The sequence below is a fragment of the Excalfactoria chinensis genome, chromosome 5 (genome assembly GCF_039878825.1).
Source record: "Excalfactoria chinensis isolate bCotChi1 chromosome 5, bCotChi1.hap2, whole genome shotgun sequence".
Lineage (NCBI taxonomy): Eukaryota > Metazoa > Chordata > Aves > Galliformes > Phasianidae > Excalfactoria > Excalfactoria chinensis.
Window position 1 is genome coordinate 27,905,654 of NC_092829.1, and position 22,451 is coordinate 27,928,104.

Genomic DNA, 22,451 nt, shown 5'->3' on the forward strand with positions numbered 1-22,451 from the left:
AGTTTTTGGAAGAGTTCACACTTTTTATTCTTGCATTGTCTTGACAAAGAAGAAAAATGTCTTTTTTTGTTAAATCTCTGCCCTTGAAAAAACATACATTTGTTTTAAATTTTTAACAACAATCAGAGATTTAGCAAAGAATTTTTCAAAGAAAAAAAATTAAGTCTGTGCCAATTTACATAAAAATCAAAATTCCTTTCTAACAAATACCTCAGCAAATATAATCAGTTACATATGGTATATCGCCATATTCAAGAGAACACAGTAAATGCTATACTAATAGTTGATGGCAAAAAATATGTAAAATGGATTGCCCATTCTCAAACATTTCCAGTACTCAAAATATTTGCATAAGTTATATATACAGGCTACTATTCTCTTTTTAACTTAAAGGACCAAATACAAAGCTTTATAGAGAAAATACAACAAAGACAGTTGGGAACAAATATGATCACAGCCAATATATTGAAAACAGTATTTCTATATATCTTATTAGTATTTAACTACCTACTGATAAATAGCATTTAGACAATTGAGAAAGAAAGACAGCCTTAGAGTGAGTAATTTTTCAATATAAAATCACTAGTATAGTGATTACAACATACCAAGTTACACTGCAACATGCAGATTTAAAAAAAAAAAAAAATTACTTTTATTTTAATTTTACTGTTAATAGCTACCATTCAACTATTTTAGATAAGTTAACTCATTTAGAGAGTTCAGTTACAGAGTACATAGCTCCCAATCATTAGTCTTTGTTTTTCCTCAGCTGTCCAATTTACATGCAATCTTACTGAGATGAACCATCTTATTAAATCTTATTAAGCATAAATCTCTCATTTTCTGTAAGTTCTAATCAAACACACAAAGAGAACACCCATTAAGGCCTTGAAATTTCTTAGAACCCAAGATATGCAAACTATCTCTAATAATGCTCATTGTACTTCACAGTATATCACAGGATGTAACTGTGGATGCAATTCTATCTACTTTTGCACCTGGTCAGCGATTTACTCCACTGTGGAATACCTGTGCCCACAGAAAAAAACAGCACCAGACTTTAAACAGTTCATGAATCTGTCAAATAAATACATGTAGCTTTGTATTTGGGAATCATTCAAAATTTTAAAGCAAAGTAACTGTTAACCAAAAATTTGAACATAATAAAACATAATAACATAAGCATGAAGACAAACAAACACACAAACAACAACAAAAAACAGATTGAAGTTAATACTGACTGGTTTTAACCATTTTGCTATGCAATGACTTCTGTACCCTACAGAATAAAGACTGTTAAATATAATATGAAGTACTGAAGGAAAAAAAATATTCTTCCACATATATAGGCAAATGCAAATTAGCATGGTAATGGGGTGGTGCCACTCTCAACTCTCATTGGGGCAGCAAATGCCATCGAAGCCATATCTTCCGAGGGAAACAACTGCCCTGAAAATGAAGCTGGGCATGTCCAAAAGAGATGAAGAAGAAAGTTATTAATGCCTCAGATTCTCTAACTTCTAGGCACAGATGCACTTTGCTAAGTAATGTCAGTAAAAACATCACAGGCACCAGAATTTCACAGGACAGAGAATGTAACTACAGTAAATCACATATCTTCATAATTATTATATCATACAGAAAGGGACAGAGATCTTTGCAGAAAGTGACCTCCCAAAAGTAAGCTAGTTTTTCGCCAGGCAAAACAAATCTCACATGGCTTACAAACAAAGGGATAGCAAGCTAAATTGAGTCAGAAATTTCAAGGAAAGCCAACACACGAATGAACAAAATTGACACATTTCATTGGTAAAAGCTCTCCATATTTTAACTCCATTAGACATTTAAATTTCTGCAGAATGGAAGGACGCAATTCATCATGCAGCACATCAACAGAAGTAAACGATGTACTTGGTAGATTGTCTCTGAGCCTAAGCTAATCAAAGAATGAAACTACAACCTGCATTAAGAGTACACCACTAAGCTCTGAAGCTGTTCCATGAACAACTCACCTAGATTCCAAATACAGTAACAAAAGCCTTTTTTGTTACAAACAGTCTACTTACTTTCTACTTTGTTTCTCACTTGTTTCTGTTACCTTGGTCTTAGGGCTGCCTAAGATATTAAGTCTGTAAAGATAGAAGAATGCTGACATCTGTTTTCTGTGTGAGTTCAAAGTTTATACCCAAGAAGGAAAAAATAAAAATAAAAAATAAAAAAATAAATTGGCATTATTCAAGTACTTTAAAACATAACATATAAAAATACTGAACAGTATTTCCAACTCTGTTTTCGTTAATCACTTTTTTTGTTGACAATTTCCAAGAAGTCACATTATTTGTCATTTACCCATAAAATCAAATTATTCATTACTGCTACCAATTCATAATAACGATTTGGTGCATAAAATTTGAAAACAATGTGAAAAATGACCAAAAACAAGGTGAAGATGAAGTTTTAGTTTCTAAAACTACAGAGGCAGTATGGATCCAATAAGAAAACTGATTGTAGCAGAGAGCAAGTTGTCTCTGATCTTGGGAGAATGTTTTTGGACACCTAACAGCTTTTTTATTACTGTGGCTGATTAAAATGAAAAGCCTTACTACTAAAATGCTCTTTTTGATGAGTTTTTTTGCCATGAACTATAGACCTTGCAGTCCAGTGGGATACAAATCCTTTGATCCCGTGCAGTCACATAAATTCAAAGTCGTAAAACAACATTGAATTTGATTTTATTAGTGTGGCTGATGTTGCCAGAATTGTAATGCAATCTTGTTTTTCTTCTCTTTTCTTCCTTTTCTTTTGGGGAGGGGCGGAGAGGAAAGTAGAGTTTACTGTCAACATTGCTTCACATTATAAAGAACTAATTTTTTGGCAGCCAGGCTCCAAGTCTAAGTCACAATAACAAAGTCTTGTAATGACATGGGAGAGTAATGCTATACATCACATTCTAAGCTTTAGTGAATGATTTGGCTAAAGGAAAAGTAAGCTGAAACAAAAAGCAGCATAAGTATAGCGCACGGAAAACAGTAAGTAAGGACATAATTATATTTCGGTAGAAGGGTAACAGGTAACAGTGAATAGTACTTTGCAGTAGGGAATAATCAGCAAAATGATGCTATGAGTACTTCTAAGAGTATGAGATTCAAAGTTAACTCTGCACTTTTAGAAACTGAAGTTTTTCATTCTTCATGAGCATAATCTTTGTTCAAAATAAATAAACAAATAAATAAAATCTGTGAATACCTACACTGATGAAATGAGCGCCCTCTCTACTCTCTCTATAGAGAGTACGCATGTACAATGAAAACACCTAAAACATTTTGTGTTGCAGAAAACCATTCACTTCCTAGCTATGCGAGGAAATATCACATTCCTCATCGGTGTTACAGAGAGGAACCTCAACAAAAACAAACTGATCCTTTGATGAAACAGTTTGTTCTTCAATATATTATACAATATATTACAAAACATGCTACCTCATTTCTCTGTAGCAAAGGAAATGAAGCTACCTACCTTTGTGGTCAACCTCACATTTAGAAAAGTTTTCATTAAGGTACATACTTTCTATGGAAGAAAAACCAACCTCAAAACTTCATGAAAGGGCAGATTTTTTACTTTTTCTTTTACAGTGACAATATAATACTTGCCTCAATTACAGCGATTAAAGAAAATGCAAATTGCAAATATTCTTATCAAAGCAAATTGTATGAAGAAATGCTACAAGCAAAGATACTTTGCAAAACTTCCACCTTGGTTTAACCAGGAAGCTCCAAATTCTGCAGATATTATCATAAATGTTAGCGGTTAAAAACAGAATAATTACCAGTCAGGTAACATTACGAAGAAAACTCATCACTGTGTTTACAACCAGTCTTCTTCTATGTCTTTGATACAGCTTCTTAGCAGGTAAAGATACTGGTACACCTAGCTAAGATACAGTTTTTGGCCTTCAGATATTCTGCTTGGCTCACAGTAGTAAAAGTTCAACTTAGGAAATGACTCTCTAATTTTCTAAGAGATGTGGCTACTTTAAACTAATGTACAGTAAATTATGAGTAGGCACTATCACATTCTGTTAGACACTCTCTTTACAAGATTCTGAATACACAAAAATATTTTTAAAAAATTATTTAAAACCAAAAACAGTTTCGGTCAATTACTTGAAAGAGAAAACTACAGCTGTGGCTGCCAGAGCAACCTGAAATTGCTCACTCTTGATCAGTGTTTCCATGGATCTTCCGCTTTGACAAAACCAGCTTCTCATTCAGAGAACATGATGAGAGTTAGTCCACACAACAACAGAAACTGTATCTGGGCAAGCACTAAGCTTTAAGACTTCTATTTCATGTGTACTGAAGCACAATGGTGTATCATTGGTATCACAGTGGTGAAGCATGGAACTCCAGGTACAGTATTCCAACAAAGTCATTATAATGCTAAACTGCCAAAACGGATTCTGTACCATGAGGCGCTTTAGCTGAAGACTTTCTCAACTCTTAACCAATGATACAATTGATTTTCTAAACAGCTATCCTGAGATTCTGGTATCCAACTTGTAGGTGTGAAGTCAGCTAAAAATGAAATATGATACAAACATAAAATGGCAAACCTAAGCATTCCAATAATTATCTCTGAAATGTCTTGAATCAGAAGGCTCAAATTAGGCCTCTGTGTATAAAGAAAGTGTAATAGTAATATATGCCTATATGAACACATTTTGTAAGGTCAGATTTATACATGGGAAACATTCTGACAAATTAAAACTTGTGACATTGGAAAATTCAGAATAGAACCATCTATACTCACACCACATTTTTCTTACAGAGCAAGAGAGGATGACCTCCCTTGGTCACTCAGTAACCAACAAGACTAAAACCAAATACTGAATAGATTAATTCTATGATACATGTTCAGGGGAAAACTCAATTTCCAAATAGATGGTTTATTAGGACACCAGATCCAAGTGGTTACAATGTATCTTCTACAAGCAGTTTTGTGTCTCACCTTCCAATCCGCTTCTCTCCCCCTCCAGCTTGCCAGTGTTATCCTACTGCCTATGCTCATGATTTTCTGCCACCTCACACATACAACTTTCCACCATGTGTGCTCTACTTCAGTTTCCAGGGTTTTTCTTTCACATTGCAACTTCATCAAAAAGAGGGTCAGGAGACAAGCTCCTAGCTTTTGATTTCTCGGCAGCATGATCCCCTCCCTGCCAAAAGTAAATTGTGGCACCCACCCATTAACAAGTACAAGTTAATTTTGCCCCAGTGTTATTGCATAATAGCTTCAGTTTTGGGTTTTAGAATCCTTGATGGCTTTGTGGAACTGCCATATAAAAATTTAGTCAGCACCAAAAGATGCAATCGGTACAAAAAGCACCAGATTTGCAAGAAAATTAGAGCTTATGAAAGGGAATTTTACTGGAAATTTTAAACTAAAGAAAATAATGGGTATCATTCAAAGATAAGGCTTACGATGATTAGATCCAAACAAGCATCTGGTGTAGTAAATTTCAAAAGGCCACTAAGTTTAGCATGAGGGTATATATTTTCAAAATCAAAGTGGGATCAGAAACACTCATACTACTGAATTTCTAGTGGATTTACACTTGTATGATCACATTTCACTTAATGTCTCTTCTCTGTAATTGTTTCCTATGTCACAGATGTCTTCCAAATCTGTCAAAATTAAATGTCACCATGCTGTACTTTATTCTCCCTAGCACATACTCTGTAGCTCAAGGTGATGAGATAAATTGGTTTTTGCAAACTATGATAAATGTAGGTTGTTTGTTTTATAATGCAATTTCCTAGAAGACTTTCATTTTAACCTTAATTAAGCAAAATAAGTAAAATGTTTCCTAATGTGTCTAAATTTCAGCACAAGGGCAGTCCTACCAATCTTTTAAGGATATGAATTGTCTTGGATACCCCATACACATTTTAACCATCTAATACCATGTTCTGTATTAAGTTGTTTACTAAATGGGGTGATCCTTGGATTAGCATACCTGCAGTAGACATAAAGCCTAAACAACACCACTTCTTACAGTAAAGTTGCACAGATGAAATTAACAGGGTGGCAATCTAAGATGCACTGAATGAAAACGACATAAAGTCCTCCTGGATATTCAATTTATCTGACAACAACAACAGACACAAAGTAAAGTAAATGCACAATTAATGGGAAAAACACCAATTATATCAAGAATATGATACACAGGGTCAGTGGAGGAGGGGAAATAGATTTTTGCACAAAAGAGCACGAAAGTACAGACAACACTATCAAGTACTTGTTTATAGATTATGACATGGATACAGGTAGTGCTATTTACATGTTTTTATAAATAAGCACTGATTGATTTAGAGAAATCTTTAGAACATCAGTAATTCATGTTCTATCTTAAAGAAAAATAACAGTGCTGAAAAAATATTTATGATTCATGAATTTCCATCTTCCCAAATCTAAAACAGGCAATTTTCTCACATTGTTCAAAGACAGATAAATAAGATAAATAATAATAACTAAATAATAATAAACAACTAAATAAGATATTACTTAATTAGTAATGAATAAATCACTTAGTCCCCAGAGATTAAAAAACAAACAAACAAAAAAACTCCACCTTTTCAGAAAACAGTACAAATAAATTAAATTTAACTTTCTTTCTGGGGAGGAAAAAAAAAAAAAAAAAAAAAAAGTAATAAAGAACCAAAAAATTACAGCATTACCTACAACAAGAGGAAGATGAGGATGTACAGGAAGGAAATCAACTCATACACCATGGATAATTATTCCAGACTTCCACCTTGAATACAATTGACAGCACGTGCTTCCAGGTGAAGCACTGCTCAATAGTTCTTTCTGTGGTTGTATGTACAGTGTAGAAAGTTATGATTTTATTGCTCTTATCCTTTGCTCTCATTCCCCAGTCTGCTAGTCTACCTCTTCTACTACTGGTCATGCAAATTTATCATTACAGAGTGATTTTTATTCAACTGTTGAGATTCATCTATTTCAAGATAACAAAATAGTATCCTGCTGCTATTCTCTAGAAGTCACAGGAGTACTGAAATTGTCATCTTAATGTAATTTCATAGGCTTTCAGTCTGTTCTTTCTCATATTTTTTATGTTTTTCTTGATCTTTGTATTGTTACTGTCACATACTCCAAAAAGGCCCCATGTTAAACATGGAGAATGTCTTCATGAGAACAATGCAGCCAAGAAGATTCATAGAGGCACCCAAAGCATGCACAGTGGTGGAACTATTCATTTCACAGCTGAGCACAAAAGATCGAAACGTTTCAAGTTAAGCAAGAGTAGTATCAATGATTAACCACAAGCTGAGAGACCTTCATCAGTAACAACACATGGAAATGCTGAAAAGCCTGAACAGCTCATTAGGAAAGACTGACTAATAAACCCTGGCTGACCTTGGCTGCTCTTTTAGACTGCAACTCAGTGTCACCAGGCAGAAGCATACACAATATGCGGATTTTCTTTTATTTGTACACGTTGGGACATGAAAATCCACCAAAGAACGCACAAAGCAACTGGCTACATTACATAGACATGTAATCTTGTAAAGGTTAAAAACATTAATCTTTGAATCCTGAAGCATTAACAAAAGTCGGCATATTGTCCAGTCCTTCAAGATTGTTTTGTTAAGTACTCAGCATATCAGAGCTTTCAACACTATTCATCACTAACCCCAATAGTTTAATTGTAGATTTCAGAACATGGTGACTCCTGACAAATTGTGGAGTCCCTATCCCTAAGAAAGAATACACACAGGCACATTTAACAACTGGGGTGGGGGGGAGCATCGGTAAAATTTTACTTGTGATCTCTACCTATGAGCATCAGAAACTTTTCAACTTTGTAGTTATAGCCTATTTTTAAAAAGAGTACATTTAGGATAAAAAAAAAAAAAAAAAAAATCAAATATGTTAAAATGTTTTGATCGGGTGTTAAAAAAAAAAAAAAAAATCTAACTTACACTGTTGTTTCTGAAGCTGGAATTCTACTTGTCTGTGTAAATAAAAAGCATTTTAAATGTCAAAAGTGAAATTACCCACTTCCACAAGAATTTTTTCTGATAAGCATTCTGTCACACAACAACTTTCAACACTATTTATCACTGCATTCCAGAATTAAAGTACAAATTCCAAACTGGGAAAAGGAGCATCTTTTGTTGCACCCACATTACAATTAAATAGAAATGGAAGCACTCAGAAAGGGCTGCACACTGACCGTGAGGGAAAACAAATCCGAAAGTGAAAAAACAAAGGGCCAGGAAAGGAACTGCATAGCATAAAGGATGTAGAAATAGATTTGTGAAAAGAATGAAGATGTCATCACATAGGCAAAGCTTTATTTCTTCATTCAGTAATTAAGGAAATGTTTCTATGCCTTTGTGATCTCAGAACAAAATAAAAATTAATCATTTTGAAATTATCAGACAATTTTGACTTTCCCTTCCGCGTTCCTCTCTCTGTGAGACTTTGAGGCTCCGGTGTTTAATCTCAGCTTACGATATGAAGCCACTTTCAAAGTTCTGTGAAAAGGAAACTCCCTACTCAATTCAACATTTTAGCTCTTGAATCCTTTGCAAAAATGCAAAAATTACTAGGGAGACCACAAAAGTTACTACAAAAACCCCACACTACATTCTACAAATGAGGCCAGACCAGTCTTACACATCATGGGCACTTACCCACCACTGCTTTGCTGCTAACTAAGACTTAGGTGTCAGTAATAATACCATTCTAGTTGTCTTAATTGCAACTGAAGGTATTTCTTTCTAAAAGGAGCATTTTTTATTTTATTTTTTTATGTATCTACCACATATATTATTGTATTATTATGTATTATTATGTTAGATACATTATATAATTTATGCATTATCTATGGTTTCTCTTACTTATCAAGCACAGATTATTATTTATGTGTATATATAACTTTATGTATGAGATATAGTCATGCAAATGCACAATACTTATATTTTCTTATTTAATAATAATTATATTGTTTATATCATAATATTTTTTACAAAAAGCTGTGACTTAAAACTAAAGACTCTGGTGTTGTATGTATGGTAAGTGGCAAAAGATGTAGTGAATTGGTGGAAATGTAATAAACAACTGTATGACAAAGAAGGTCCAGACTTAGATTTCATCATCCAGAAGTAATATTAAGCTTGTGTGAAACTGAAGAGAGGAGAGTTTTTGGTACCTGTATACTAAAAGGAAGGAGAAAAGTATTAACTTTTTTTCCACGTGTTCTATAAATTGTACACCACGTTCTTACATTGGATTAATTGTTAACTAATATCAATGAAATATTGCTCACATATTGTTTCCTTCATTTGGAGTTCAGCAATCCCTTTACAGTATTTTGATTTAACATTAAGTAATTTTCATCTCCTTGGTTCTTAGATACTGTGTACATGGCTCTACAGGGCAAAACACTGAGATGACGATGACTACTATCATGTACTGAGAAACTGGCATTTTACTTTTGCAGGGCCTACAGCAGAAAGGCTCCGCTGCCACCTGGCGGCAGCATCAGGAAATACACCTCAGCCGCGCAGATGAAACGGTTCAGAGCCTTAAAAATGCATACTTCCGTTTTAATAAAGAATTCAGAAATTCTTTGAGGACACAAACTAGTAAATGTATTTAAAATTAAATGGGTATAAACTAAGTATTTATTTTTAATATGTAAACCTTCGTATGCATCACCTTTATGAGGATGTTTCAATTGAATTATGGGCGTTCATGAACTCATTAAGAGATATGAACTATTCTGATTGTTATTCATTGTATACGATAAAGATTCAATATTTCATTGTTAATTACTATGAATGTTATATGACTAAAATTGATTTCAAGTGTCATAAAAAAAAATTAATAAAGCTTCTGGTTACTGAGAAAACATAAAGATACATCTTTCAATACATCTGTATGTCATTCTCCTTCCTTTCCTGTCAGTGTTTTACATTTCTCGGGACTGCTACAATTCCTGCAAGTTGAGCCACCTAGAAAGACAACAACCCTTTCACACTGGCTGGATGGAAAAAGCTCTGGGTTCATTTCGACCCGTTTCACAGGAGTCTACAGAACAGTTCTTAAAGAATAAAAAAAAAAAAAAAAAAAATAGAATCACTCAGGTTGGGAAAGACCCTAAAGATCATTGAGTCCAACCGTAACTTAACCACACTACCCTAACTAACAACCCCCACGAAATCACGTCCCTGAGCACCACATCCAAACAGTTTTTAAACACATCCAGGGGTGGTGACTCAACCATATTCCTGGGGAGTCTATTCCAGTGTTTAACTACCCTTTCTGTAAAGAAGTCTCTCCTGATATCCAACCTAAGCTTACCCTGGTGCAACTTGAGGCCGTTCCCCCTCGTCCTGTCACTTGTCACAATTGAGAAGAGACCAACCCCACTCTCTCTGTAAGCACCTTTCAGTTATTGTAAGAGAGCAATAACGTCTCTTCTCAGTCTCCTCCCAGACTAAAACAGCCCCACTTGCTTCAGTCTCTCCCCATAGGGCACATTCTCCAAGCCTTGACTTCACACAGTCAAGGAAAAAATATAACTTACAAAAGAAAATGGAAAAATAAAAGATTACATTACATGGCCTTCAGGACAGAACTACAGGACACTTTTTATTGATGATGAACAAACAGATCTCTCAACTGCAAGCCCCTGCATGTAGATTACTTGAGACAGATTATGCCTAACTTTCTTCCTTTTCTGACACAGCTGAGGACTAACTGCTCTAGACAGTGGATACTTTTAATAACCATAACTGCTCAAAATCCCACTCACTCCAAATGAACAGTACCCCCAAGACTAAACAAATCCACAGTCAAGACCCGCTTATAAAAGACACACCTCTTTCTGCTTATCTACCACTGTAAATTTCTTTGCTACAGCCCTATAATCTCATTCTTTTAACTTCCTCCACTCAGCGAGGATTCTGTCATTGTTTGCTTTAAGCTTTCAACAGCACTTTTTTAAAGAACCTTCTCCAACAGACAGGAAGTACCTTTCAGAGCTCCTGAAGGTTTTTCTAGGCATACTGGGAATAAGAAAGAGTGTCTCATTCCTTATCTTTTATAGAAGTGAGCAACTTTCTTTATAATTATCCAGTATGGAATTTGGATCATTTTTGCAAAAGAACAGATCCAGAGAAGTTTCTGTTATAGGTTCCTTCAGTACACGGTACAAAATCATATTTAACACAAGCATTTCCAACAGCTGGGCTATTTATCACCATATTTTTCTGTTACATCTTTAACAAACAAACTGCAAAAAGTTATTACATTAAATCATGACACAATTCAATTTCTCTGTAAGGTCCCACAGGATGTTTTATCCTCCTCAAAATAATGAAAAACCACAAGAATCATTATATAGTGTGTGGCTTTCTCATTCCTTTTTCACCAGTGCAAATGCTGCTAACATAAAGAATGAACAAAAATCATGACCACTCACTGTTGTATATAAGAACTACTACAGAATGAAGCAATTTCAAGGAAAGGCAAACACTTTTAACAAACTTCAAAACCCAGGAAAAATTCATTTGAAATTAAATAGAAAATAATAAAGGCTAATAAGGGAGGTGCAGAGAAAGGATTTATTAGGATGCTCAAAAATCATGCAGAAGAAGCAACCTCTCAAAGCGGGCAGGTTATAAAAAAAAGGGGGGAAAGCACTGAACACTGCACTCATTTTTTTCATCTAGAAAATGAAAATAGAAACTAAAGCTTAGAAACAGAACTAACAACTGATAATTTACCAAAGCAACATGACCATGTAAGCAGCATTTCACTCTCAGATTTCACCCACTGTAAAAAATGACATGATGCACAAAGATTTGCCATTCTTTTCACATAATGAGTAACTTAGTGCTTACTTTTCTTGGGCAAAAGATATATTAAGAGTGTAGAAATTCAATATTTCCTTCCTAAGCATGTTTTTAGGTTATTATACTGATACTATATAAAATTTTTCAGATTACCATCCTACGCATACCGGAAGTAAATAGTTGTGAACGCTTGTACATACAAAAGGGATGAATCTACAGAGGGTCACATTCTAGTACAAGGAATTCATATTCATTGCCATAGACATACAGAGAAGCTGTTCAAATGGCAAAGAATCCAGAAGTCCTGTAACCATGTAATATTATCATTTATTCATCAGCACTATATGTCTTGAGTGCAGACTTTGTTTCAGGAAACCCTTAACTGCTGGAAATGGCATACTAAGGCATCATTTCTCAGCAGTTTAGTCACTATGCATCTTTTATGAACCTGACGACTTACACCAGGCTGGGCTGAGGTCCAAAAATCAAAGCAGCACTCTGCTAAGTACAGAGGCATTGGTAGGAGAAGCAGAGAGGAAGAGACAATGAAGACATGCAGGCTCACCAACAAAAAGCAGGTCAAAACCAATGTTATTCATAAAGTGTGTTATTTGTTATTGTAAAATGAAAAATCACCTTTTTATCTTAGGAATCATTAGTCTGGCAAACAGAACTTTGTGAAAGGTCTCTAATGACTTCTAATTAAAAATAAAATCCAAAATGAGGTATTATTTTTCTGATCATCACGATACAAATTTTGTACAACACTTCCATTACCCAAACTCTCTACAAAATGGTCCCATAGCCTTTTCTGCTGGAACTAACTAGTCTGAGATAAAACAGTGACAAATATCAAAGTAACCACCAAACAAACATACACAATATAAGTAAACGATTAACAGCCTGTCAGAAATTGACAGAATGACTGCATTATCCTTCTACCTTATGAACAGCAAATATTTCAACTTTAGCTCATTTCAAGTTCTATTTATCTACACGTATAAAACAGTTTTTATGGTGTACTCATTGCTGGAAGTTACTTCACAATTCCATTTGTTGGAAAATGATCAACTCACAGCTTCCTTATTACTAAGCAAAATAACACAGAAACCCAACTAAACATTAAGACATAACAGTGCCTTAAGGAAAACCCAAATAATCCAGATTTGGATAGTTTGGTGTTGTTTTTTTTTTAATATTAAGAGAGTATATTTTCAAAGCTATGAGAAGCAATCAAACAAATCTACTTCTCCTCCAGTTTCTTTACATGTACTCTAATGGAAAACAAAATGTGCAACACCAACATTATTTTAATGAAAGATGGGATTGGGAAGATCACATTATGATGAAAATATCTGAATTTTGTGAAAGGTCAAAGCAGGAGATAACTCTACAGCAATTAGGTCACACCAAGCTTCTGTTTTCCTGTTACCAGTACTTGTCTGCTGTACCTCTACTGCTCCCAGGTTTGCTGAAGATGTGCAAATACATTTTTCTCTCAAAAATCCTGTGTATTCTCTGAAACACCCTCTCAAAACCAACAATTTCTTTTCCATCTATGCACTGTTGTTGTGTGATAGTTACACTACTCTTTGTAAGAGTTATTACTTTAATGTTTATTGTACAATATTGCTTTACTTAGTTCCAGTACAAGCTTGCACATCCCTGTGCTGGGTTTTAACAGATGCTTATTAGGAAAGCAAGTAATTCACTCTAGCAGAACAGAGAGCTTATTGCAGAGCAGTCCTTTCTATGACACCAGCTGCTACCACTATTTCACCCCACCTACTCAAAGAACTCACACTTCTCCATTTCAAAGGTTTCATACTATTACATCCTAGCCCCTTTGCGCAGACACAGATATAAATACTCTGTAATTCATGATGTACAAATACATCCATGTCTTTCTAATGTAATACATTAGTACTGATACAATAATGCCTTAAAATATTTAACAAAAGAGAAGGAAAATGCCATTATTTTTTCTTTAAAGTGGGACGGACTGCTTAACGAATTCATTTTGTGTTACACTGGCATCTGAGTTCCAGTTTTTATCATAAAAACACTTTGTTGTAATTCTTAACCTCACTTAGTGGAGTTAATCATGTCAAGAGAAAGTGAGTTCTAATATTAAGCATTCTAATATTAAATGTTGGCAATTAGATAGTTGGTCAAGTCCATATTTACAAAAATAGGCATTAATAAAGAGGGCACAATACAGAATTCCAGGCAGTCTCATAAATGCAATTACTGTGCTTATTTTTCAGGTTATAACTCCTTTCTATCTTACACTGTATAAAACTGCTTTTACAGAAGTATGTTTTACTGAGATAGGCTGAGCAGGTAAATGACAACACCTTAAAATATTAAGCAAAGGTAAAAGTGCTGTTGAGACACAGGGAAGAAATTGTCCTGAGAGAAAAAAAAATAAGCAAAGTTCTGAAAGGGAAATAAGAAAACTGTTAGTACATGCATAGATTATAATGAAGTTAATTCTGAGTTTACAGTAAAAAAAAAAAAACAACCTTTAGAAAGAAAGAATATTCTAATGTTTGATGCAGAATATATTTTGCACTATTTAAATCCGTAAAATGCACAGATGGGTAAAGATAAAAAAAAATATTACAAAAGCATACCTTTAATGTTTCAATTTCTTCTTTGTGTTCCCTCTTCAAATGCAAAATGGCAGCTTGGTACTCTGTAAAAATAAAAAGTACATTCCATTAGAGTCAGAAATGAACACATCTTCAGCACCACATATTTCATATTAAACCATGAAGTCCAGAACACAGACGCAGGTTCTCAAATAAAAGATCTGCAAATGGTGATAGAAAAGAAAATGTCAACATAGTAATTAACATTTTTCTTCTAGGACCACATGACCAGATTTTCAGCAGCTTTGCTGAAAACAGAGGATAAAGAAAGGAGGTATTCCATGCTGAGAGGGAAAGATTGTGTAGAGATATGACAGACTGGAATAACAAAAGAAAACAAAAGGTTCAGCTTTGCTAATAACAGCAGAGCTGGTAGGATATTATGACACACGCATGCATACTCACATTCTATAAAAGCATTAATTAAATACAATATTTTAAACAGGGCCATAAATATACAGTCAGTAAATGCACATACATCGGGTACAGGACTAGTCACACATATGAATAAAGGTCTGAAAATGCACCCAACAGCAAAAGATAGAAAGAATTTGGCCAAATGAAGATTGATTATAGAGATAAGTACCTTACTGGAGTAACTATACCATATAGTGAGCAATTCTGATACGGTAAAGATGTAATAAAATCAAAAGAATGAAATTCGAAGCCAGAGAAATTTAAGTCACCAGTGAAAAACTGGATGATTCTCAACACTGATGATGAGCAAATTGGAAGATGCTAAGAATTGACTACACAGTTCTAGTGATGGCAGTAAAAGTGTAGAATTACCAAATGATCACTAGAACTCATATCTTATGCTGTAGTTTCCCTCAAACTATATTGTGGCTATATCTGACCAGATGAAGAAAAGAGAATTTTCATTACAGTTGTATAATGATTTAAGAGAAGCCTGTCTCTAAGATATTGGTCCAGATGTTATAGTTCTTCTTAACAAGCAACTGGAGTTCATTCTTAGATCATTAAAGCTCCGCTTCTATCAACTTCTAAATCAAAATTTATCTGACGGTATATTTCCAGTTCCCTGGCTGGCTTCTGCATCCTGAACTAAAAAAGGAATCAAAACCTAAATTAAAGGACTGAAAATAGTCCAAGGAGTTTAAAATTTACTGACAATGCTCCCAGAAACTAAAGGGATTTGGATGGTGCCTGGAATAGAAGAACCAACAAAAAAGCATTATATGATCAAAGTATCAACCAAAGATTAGTGATTTATTTATCTATTTATTTTGCATTTTTCTTTTTCTCTTCAGAACACATGGACAAAAAGAAAAGATAGATAATATTGATCACCCTGAAGTCTGTATAATTTTAATAGTTTTTTAATGTAAAGCCATTTTTTTTCCCAAATATTTTCAGAGGCAGGTGAGTTTATATATGAGCAGCTGAATTTACAAACAAAATCAAAAGGAAAATTGAATGATATTTTACAAGACACAAAATAAGAAACACAAGTGATTCCAACCAGTACTTCTATCCACCTAAACTCCTCCATTTTCTATAAAAAGGTCCTACTTCATGCCTTCCATCCCAGGAAAACTGCCTGACTGCAGACTGAATCATAACCAGACAAATCTACAGGTCAGTAGATTTCCCTCTATTAATTCTTCTGACCGGTTGCCGCACTCTTTGGACATCAGCTCCGCTTATCCATTCACCTAAACTGGATTTTAAAAAGCATCTGCCTCGGGTTCCCTGAGCAAGCTGTGACCCTTCTGGTACCTCAGCTGCTTAAGCAGTCAGTTTGCAGGGCATGAACCTAAGGAACATTGTGACTTGAAGTTTAGCTCTTAAAGGCCACATGACAGCCAAAGCAAACAACAGGCTTTGAAAATTCTTCTAACAATTGGTTCTTAGTTTGGCTAACAAAGCTATGCAGATCTACAGATTTAGCTTAACAAAAGATCTACTTTCTCTCTGGGATTGCCCAATGCTCAACATTCTTTAGGATTTGGGTATGAACATGTGCTGGCATAGACCCATTCTGGCATCTAAAGCAGTTTTTTCACCATGTTCACCAGTTCCCAGATCCCAATTACCTCTTCTGTTAAGTTGATACAAATATTTGTGCAACCACTAAATGATGGAAGAACCCCAGCAGATAAACCTAATGTGGTACAAAAACAGCTGAAGAATGTTTAAAAAAGGAGTTGTACATAATAGACATTTTGCAAGATACCATCATCTTAAGCTATTTAAGTTTCAAATTCCCAAAGGCATGTGTTTTTCATTACCTCTCCTAGATGAAAATTCCAAAACAAATTCTAGAGATTGTTTTGTGTAAGTTTTGTTATAGAGTAAAGCAGAAAGTAGAGATTCTTTTACAGCTTTCTTTTTCCAAATAAAAGCATACTTAGTAATTACCAGACAAAAAACATTAATAAACCTGATCACTTACTTAAAATACCATTACTACATAAAAACAAGTGTATCATACACTGTAACAAACTTAAAACACTGTCTAAAAACCAATAAACTGATATTCTACAGTGTAAGTTTATTTTGCTTCTCTCGACCATTACAGTTTCCCCTAGTTAAAAAGAAATATCCACTGAATAGAAGCCAGCAACCAATGGCATAACATTTTCCTTCTTCTCAAGCAAATGCTCCTTTTTTTTTTTTTTTTTTTTTTGTGTGTGTGTGTGTGTATGCCAGATAAGAAATCACAACACAATGATAAAATCATATAATACAGATTAAGTCATAAGCATTCATTTCATGTTTGTTTTCTTTGTGAAGTCACCAAAATTTGGTACAATTTTGCACAGATAATTAACATCCGAGAAAAACAACTTGCATGCAGGGATGGCAATCTGAATTATTATGACACTGAAGAGTTTACTAGAAAGAATAACTGCAGTCCCAAAAATCTATTTCTGAACATACTGGCAATAATGAAGTTTAACTATTTAATGATGTGATGCTGCTTAGAATGGCAAAACCACAACAGCAAAATAAATAATGACATATTAATAGAGAGAATTGTATGATGAAAGAACTACAGGATACACTCTTCCTAGCAGTAAGTCCTTAACTTCCATTTAACTCTTCACACAATCAGTGAATGGTTTGTTTACGTTACAGAGAAACTATGTCAGAGTTTCAGAAACCTGATCTGACTCTGTGTGCAGCCAAGATGATTCTAGCACAACCACTGTAACTCGTTCAGTCTTATTAGTTAAGTTTCATGAACATATCTGGATTGTTCTCAGAGCCAGCTGAGATACAATGCTGCAAATGAAATTTATGCTGCTACAATACTGACGTGAAAATAAAGCTAATCATTCCAGAAGAGCAAAACTGCAGAATGTTTAATGTTGGAAGGGACCTCTGGAAGCCATTGGGTCTGATCCCTGCTCAGACAAGTTCACCCAGAGCCAGGACCACGTCCAGATGACTTCTGAAGATCTCCAAGCATTATGATTTAACACCCTCTCTAGGCAGCTTATGACAGCGCTCTGCCAACCACACAATGAAAAAAAGTGTTTTCTGGTGTTCAGACAGAACCTCCTGTCCTATCATTGGGCACCACTGAAACAGAGCCTGACTCCATCTTCTGTACACCTTCAACTATATACCTAAGCTCTTCTGGCATCACAGGGTGGCTCTTTAATGTATCCCATTTCAGCACACTCCCTGGTTTATAAAATGTCAGAATTTTTATATTTTCTGAGGTTTTAATGCTGGATAACAGAAGACTGATGGTATAAACATCCTGTTGTACTTTCCTGCTCTCCAAACTGCCTGCCAGGAAGAAAGTGGCTGTAAAGTATAAATAAGTTAGCTATCCCCAATTCTGACAGTTCTCTGAAGGGCTTTTTAAACAAACAAATCAGATACAAATCAGATGGGAAGTGCTCCTTCCCTGAAAAATGACCACAAGCAATTAGGATTTAATTACTGAGGAAACAATGAAAAATGTTAGTCATTCACATAAGACAAACAAGCAAAAAAGTAAATAATCTCACTGCACAAATTCAGTTCCAACCAGCTCTAACTCTTCTCTTGCTACTTCTGGTACACTTTCCCTCTATTTTGAGATGACATCAACCCAGGAAAAGTAAAACAAATGTGGGTTGATTTTTTTCCTCTCAATTTGGCATACTCCTTAGTTATGCAACTTGGTGATTCCTTCAGCAATTATAATCCACTGCAGCAAATCATCACAAAACTAGGTGTTTTGTTTTTTTAATAAATACTGAGAAAAAGCAGATGTACACATGACAAATAAATTTAAATATTTATTACCTCTTCTGGTAGTTACCAAAGTTTTTTAAATGCCATGATACTGAAAAATGCTTTAATGAGATACTTGTTTTAAAGTAACATCAGCACTGGCAGAGTACACAGGGAGCTGGACAGAGGCTGCAATGAAAGCTAAAGATGATTTTAACAGTTATTTTAACTCAGTTAATAAAGAAAACATGGCAGTGTGAAGCTTCCACTCTGTATGCACATTACTGGAAAAATAAACCAGTTATTAACTATACAAAAATAGAAATCTCCTTACTGTCAAACTTAACTGTCCATTTTACTTCAGTGTTCTGACATGGAAGTAGCTGAGATTTATCAAATAGATAAAATTTCTTCTTGGTCTTCATTATCATGAGAATTATAATTACAATAAAATGCACTCTCCTTCTCCAATCACTATTACTTTTCTCTACTTTTGTCCTTTACATCTATACATTTTGCATCTAGGTTTTGTCATATATATTTTTCAAACCCAAAAGGCAACACCAGTGATAGATCATGAAGGTACTCTCTGAACACAGAAGCAGGATAAAAAGAGATGCCTCTGGCTTAGGTCAAATTACTTCTCCAGGTTCTGAAAGCCATTCAGACCACTTTCAAGGAAATTATTATCTCGTACTAAAGATACCCGAGATCTGTGCGATTTTACTGAATAGCTTCACTAAGTCGTAGTAGGGAAAAAATAGCTGCATTAGAAAAAGAGAAGTCTAGTCTGGGGAGATAAGGTTATGGAAGAAAATTAAAGCAGTAGAATGCTAGAAAAATGAGCTGGAGTTCTAATGAGAAACAGATTCAAGTGGGTTAAATAAAATTATCTTATTTTGTCTGAGATTACTCACATTGCATATTTCTAATCTACGTAACCATAGAATGGCTTGAGTTGGAAGGGACGCCAGACTTTTTGCTCCTATGTTTGCCAGTCCCAGTGGAGGTAAGCTGAGAAGTGCCAAGCACAGAGTGGCAGGACTGTGAAGAAGCCTGCATGAAGTGGAGAGGGTTCCCAGGATGCCAGCAAATGTCAATTAGATTATGGAGTCAGCTCTCACGTCCCTTGGAAACAGTATGATAACAAAACTCAAACCAGAAACCAGACAGTGAAAACAGCTCAGGTCACAAAAGTTTTGAAGCACACAGGTTGAACTTTCTAAAGCTAAACAGAGATGTTTAGCTGAGTGTTACTAAACAAATAAAGACGTAAAAATGCATAACGTACTACATATTTTAGCTCACATGCAGCAATTCTTCATTGAAGTAATTAGTAAGAGGACTAGTCATACATAGATTCCTTTTTGATTATAATCCTGAAATAAAAATCATTCACCTGCATAATGAACAAAAATGTATCTACATTCAGCTGTGCCAAAGTCTATTTAGCTTCATGTCCTGTTTCTGATGGTAGCAAAAATGCAGGTGATGTGAAAAGCTAAGTACAGGCAAAAATGTAGCTGTACTTTTCTCACACGCTTCCAGGAACTTGATTTGCAATTCAGAACTTTCTAAACCACAGGTGTTGCCAGTGGATTTCTCACATGAATGTACATTATCAATTTCAAAATTCAAGTAAGCAGAAAACTTCCTGCAGCAAAGAATTAATAACAAATCAGGTAAAGACCTTCCTGTCTGCACCTGTCTATTTCCTTTGGAGTATTCAGTGGGTCCACTGGAAGAAAAATGCCAGAGTCACTTGCTATTTCTTATGATTTCAGAGATTTCCATCATAACAACTTTGATGAATTCCTTACCAGTTGAAACTAGGACAGTGTACAAACCCACATAATTTTTCTTCTCAAAGAGCATATTACATATTTTTGATCAAACTTACTGTCCTTCTCTGAACCTTCTACACATCTGAATATACCATTTCTTATTAAATACAAAATGTGGACGTTTATAGGGATGATCTACATTTCTTTTCTTACAACTCCTACCATTCTAATTTATCAGTTATTTTTTGATCACTAATGAGAACTGAAATGACATTTCTCAAGTTCCATTCCAATATCAAAGTCTTGTTTTTAAAGAATAATGATCAGATCAGAGTTCATTATACATGTGATTTTAGCACTTTTTTTCCTTAGGAATTTTTTCTTCCTCAAACGCACAATGTAAATTGCTTCAATTTGGATTTCTTTTGCTAATGCCTCTTGGCCTCAGAATGTTGGGTTTCTTGCCTCTTGCATTCTCAGTTCTAATTCTTTTCTACTCTAACCAATTTCATATCAGCTACAAGCTTTCCCATCTCACTTTTCCAGTTCACTTATGAATAGATTCAGAGTGTAGAGTTGCAGAATTACACCCTCAGCAAGTATGCATGTGGCACAAAACTAGCAGTAGTAGCTGAGACATACTGAGAGTCCTGGACAGGCTGGAAAAATGGGCTGACAGGAACCTCACACAATTCAGCTAAGGAAGATGCAAAGCTCTACATCTGAGGAGGAACTCTGCATGCTAGAGTGCTCCAAAATACAGTAAGAACGCTGCATACCGGAAAATAAATCAGTGTGAATTAGTTTATATATACTTGATGATCTTGAAGGTCTTTTCCAACCTGAGCAGGCTAAATTTAATTTCTGTATGGAAAATTTAGCTCTTGTTTCTACACACAATATTTACTTAAATCAATAAAAGTATGCTGATACAATATTTCTCAACATTTATTAAATCATCTCAACTTTTCTTTTTGCTTAATTTAAATTATTACCTCATTTTTATGTAAGATATATTTCACAACTGAAGAGTACACAACTTCAGAAAGAACTCCAGCCCAATTGTCACCTGCAGTCTTTACTTCAAGGATAGTTAGAATGCTCACTGACAGCTTATAAAAAGCCCAGGTATTAGGTATGGTAGATTCTCACTAAAATTGTTTATGTTCACCTAGAATTTGCTCACAGACAACTGAAATGGGGGGAAAAATAAAATAAAATAAATAAAATAAAAAGTAACATCCATTCTCGACTGTGGTAGAGAATGTCCTGATCAGACTTCAAATCTGACCTTTGTAAATTTGACAGCATTGTGGGATGGATCTGAAAGTCAGAGAAGCCACCCTAAGTACCACTCATTGTAGCAGGGTAGCAGGACAGTTGTAACTAAAATCACAACCCCTTAACCAAACATTCTGAAAATAGATCTTTATCCATACTACAGAACTATGTTGCTCTTATTCAATTTTTAGCCTTAAACACAGGCAGACTCTGCCTTTACAATTCTTGTCATATCAAGGAAAGAAACATATCGCCTTTACAATAACAAAAAAGGCCAAAGACTTGACAGACAGACAACATTACACTGTTCCACCCACCTGATGGTCCCTCCTTGTAAAGCTTTAGGTGAGCTAGAGACAAAAGCATAAGTAAGATTCTATTCAAGTTTCATGCAGGGCACTTACATTTTTATGCTCATTAAATAAGTATCCTAGCAGAGTCCAGCAATGTCCCTGCTTTTTATTCATTGTCATAAGCATACTTCAGTCAGTATAAACAAAAGTAATTTCCATAGCCAATATATGACATATGCCACTGGACTGTAGAAATAAAACGCATATGATATTACAAAAAACATGCCAAATATAACCTATGCTTCACAATTTTGCAAAGAAAATGCATGCTGTAAGATGTATGTTTTTCCCTAA

General features: G+C 34.8%; 1 protein-coding gene across 4 annotated transcripts in view; it reads right to left on the bottom strand.

Annotated features, from left to right (window-relative positions):
* FMN1 (formin 1) overlaps positions 1-22,451 on the bottom strand; it is a 118,356-nt gene that overhangs the window by 84,666 nt on the left and 11,239 nt on the right. For 2 of the 4 annotated variants that reach the window (XM_072338203.1, XM_072338204.1), the window contains exons 3-4: positions 22,122-22,154; positions 14,528-14,589 (exon numbers count right to left, since the gene is read on the bottom strand). In XM_072338203.1, the coding sequence (XP_072194304.1) occupies positions 14,528-14,589; positions 22,122-22,154 (95 nt within the window). The remainder of the gene's footprint in view (positions 1-14,527; positions 14,590-22,121; positions 22,155-22,451) is intronic. The other 2 variants (XM_072338205.1, XM_072338206.1) reach the window with 1 other exon arrangement.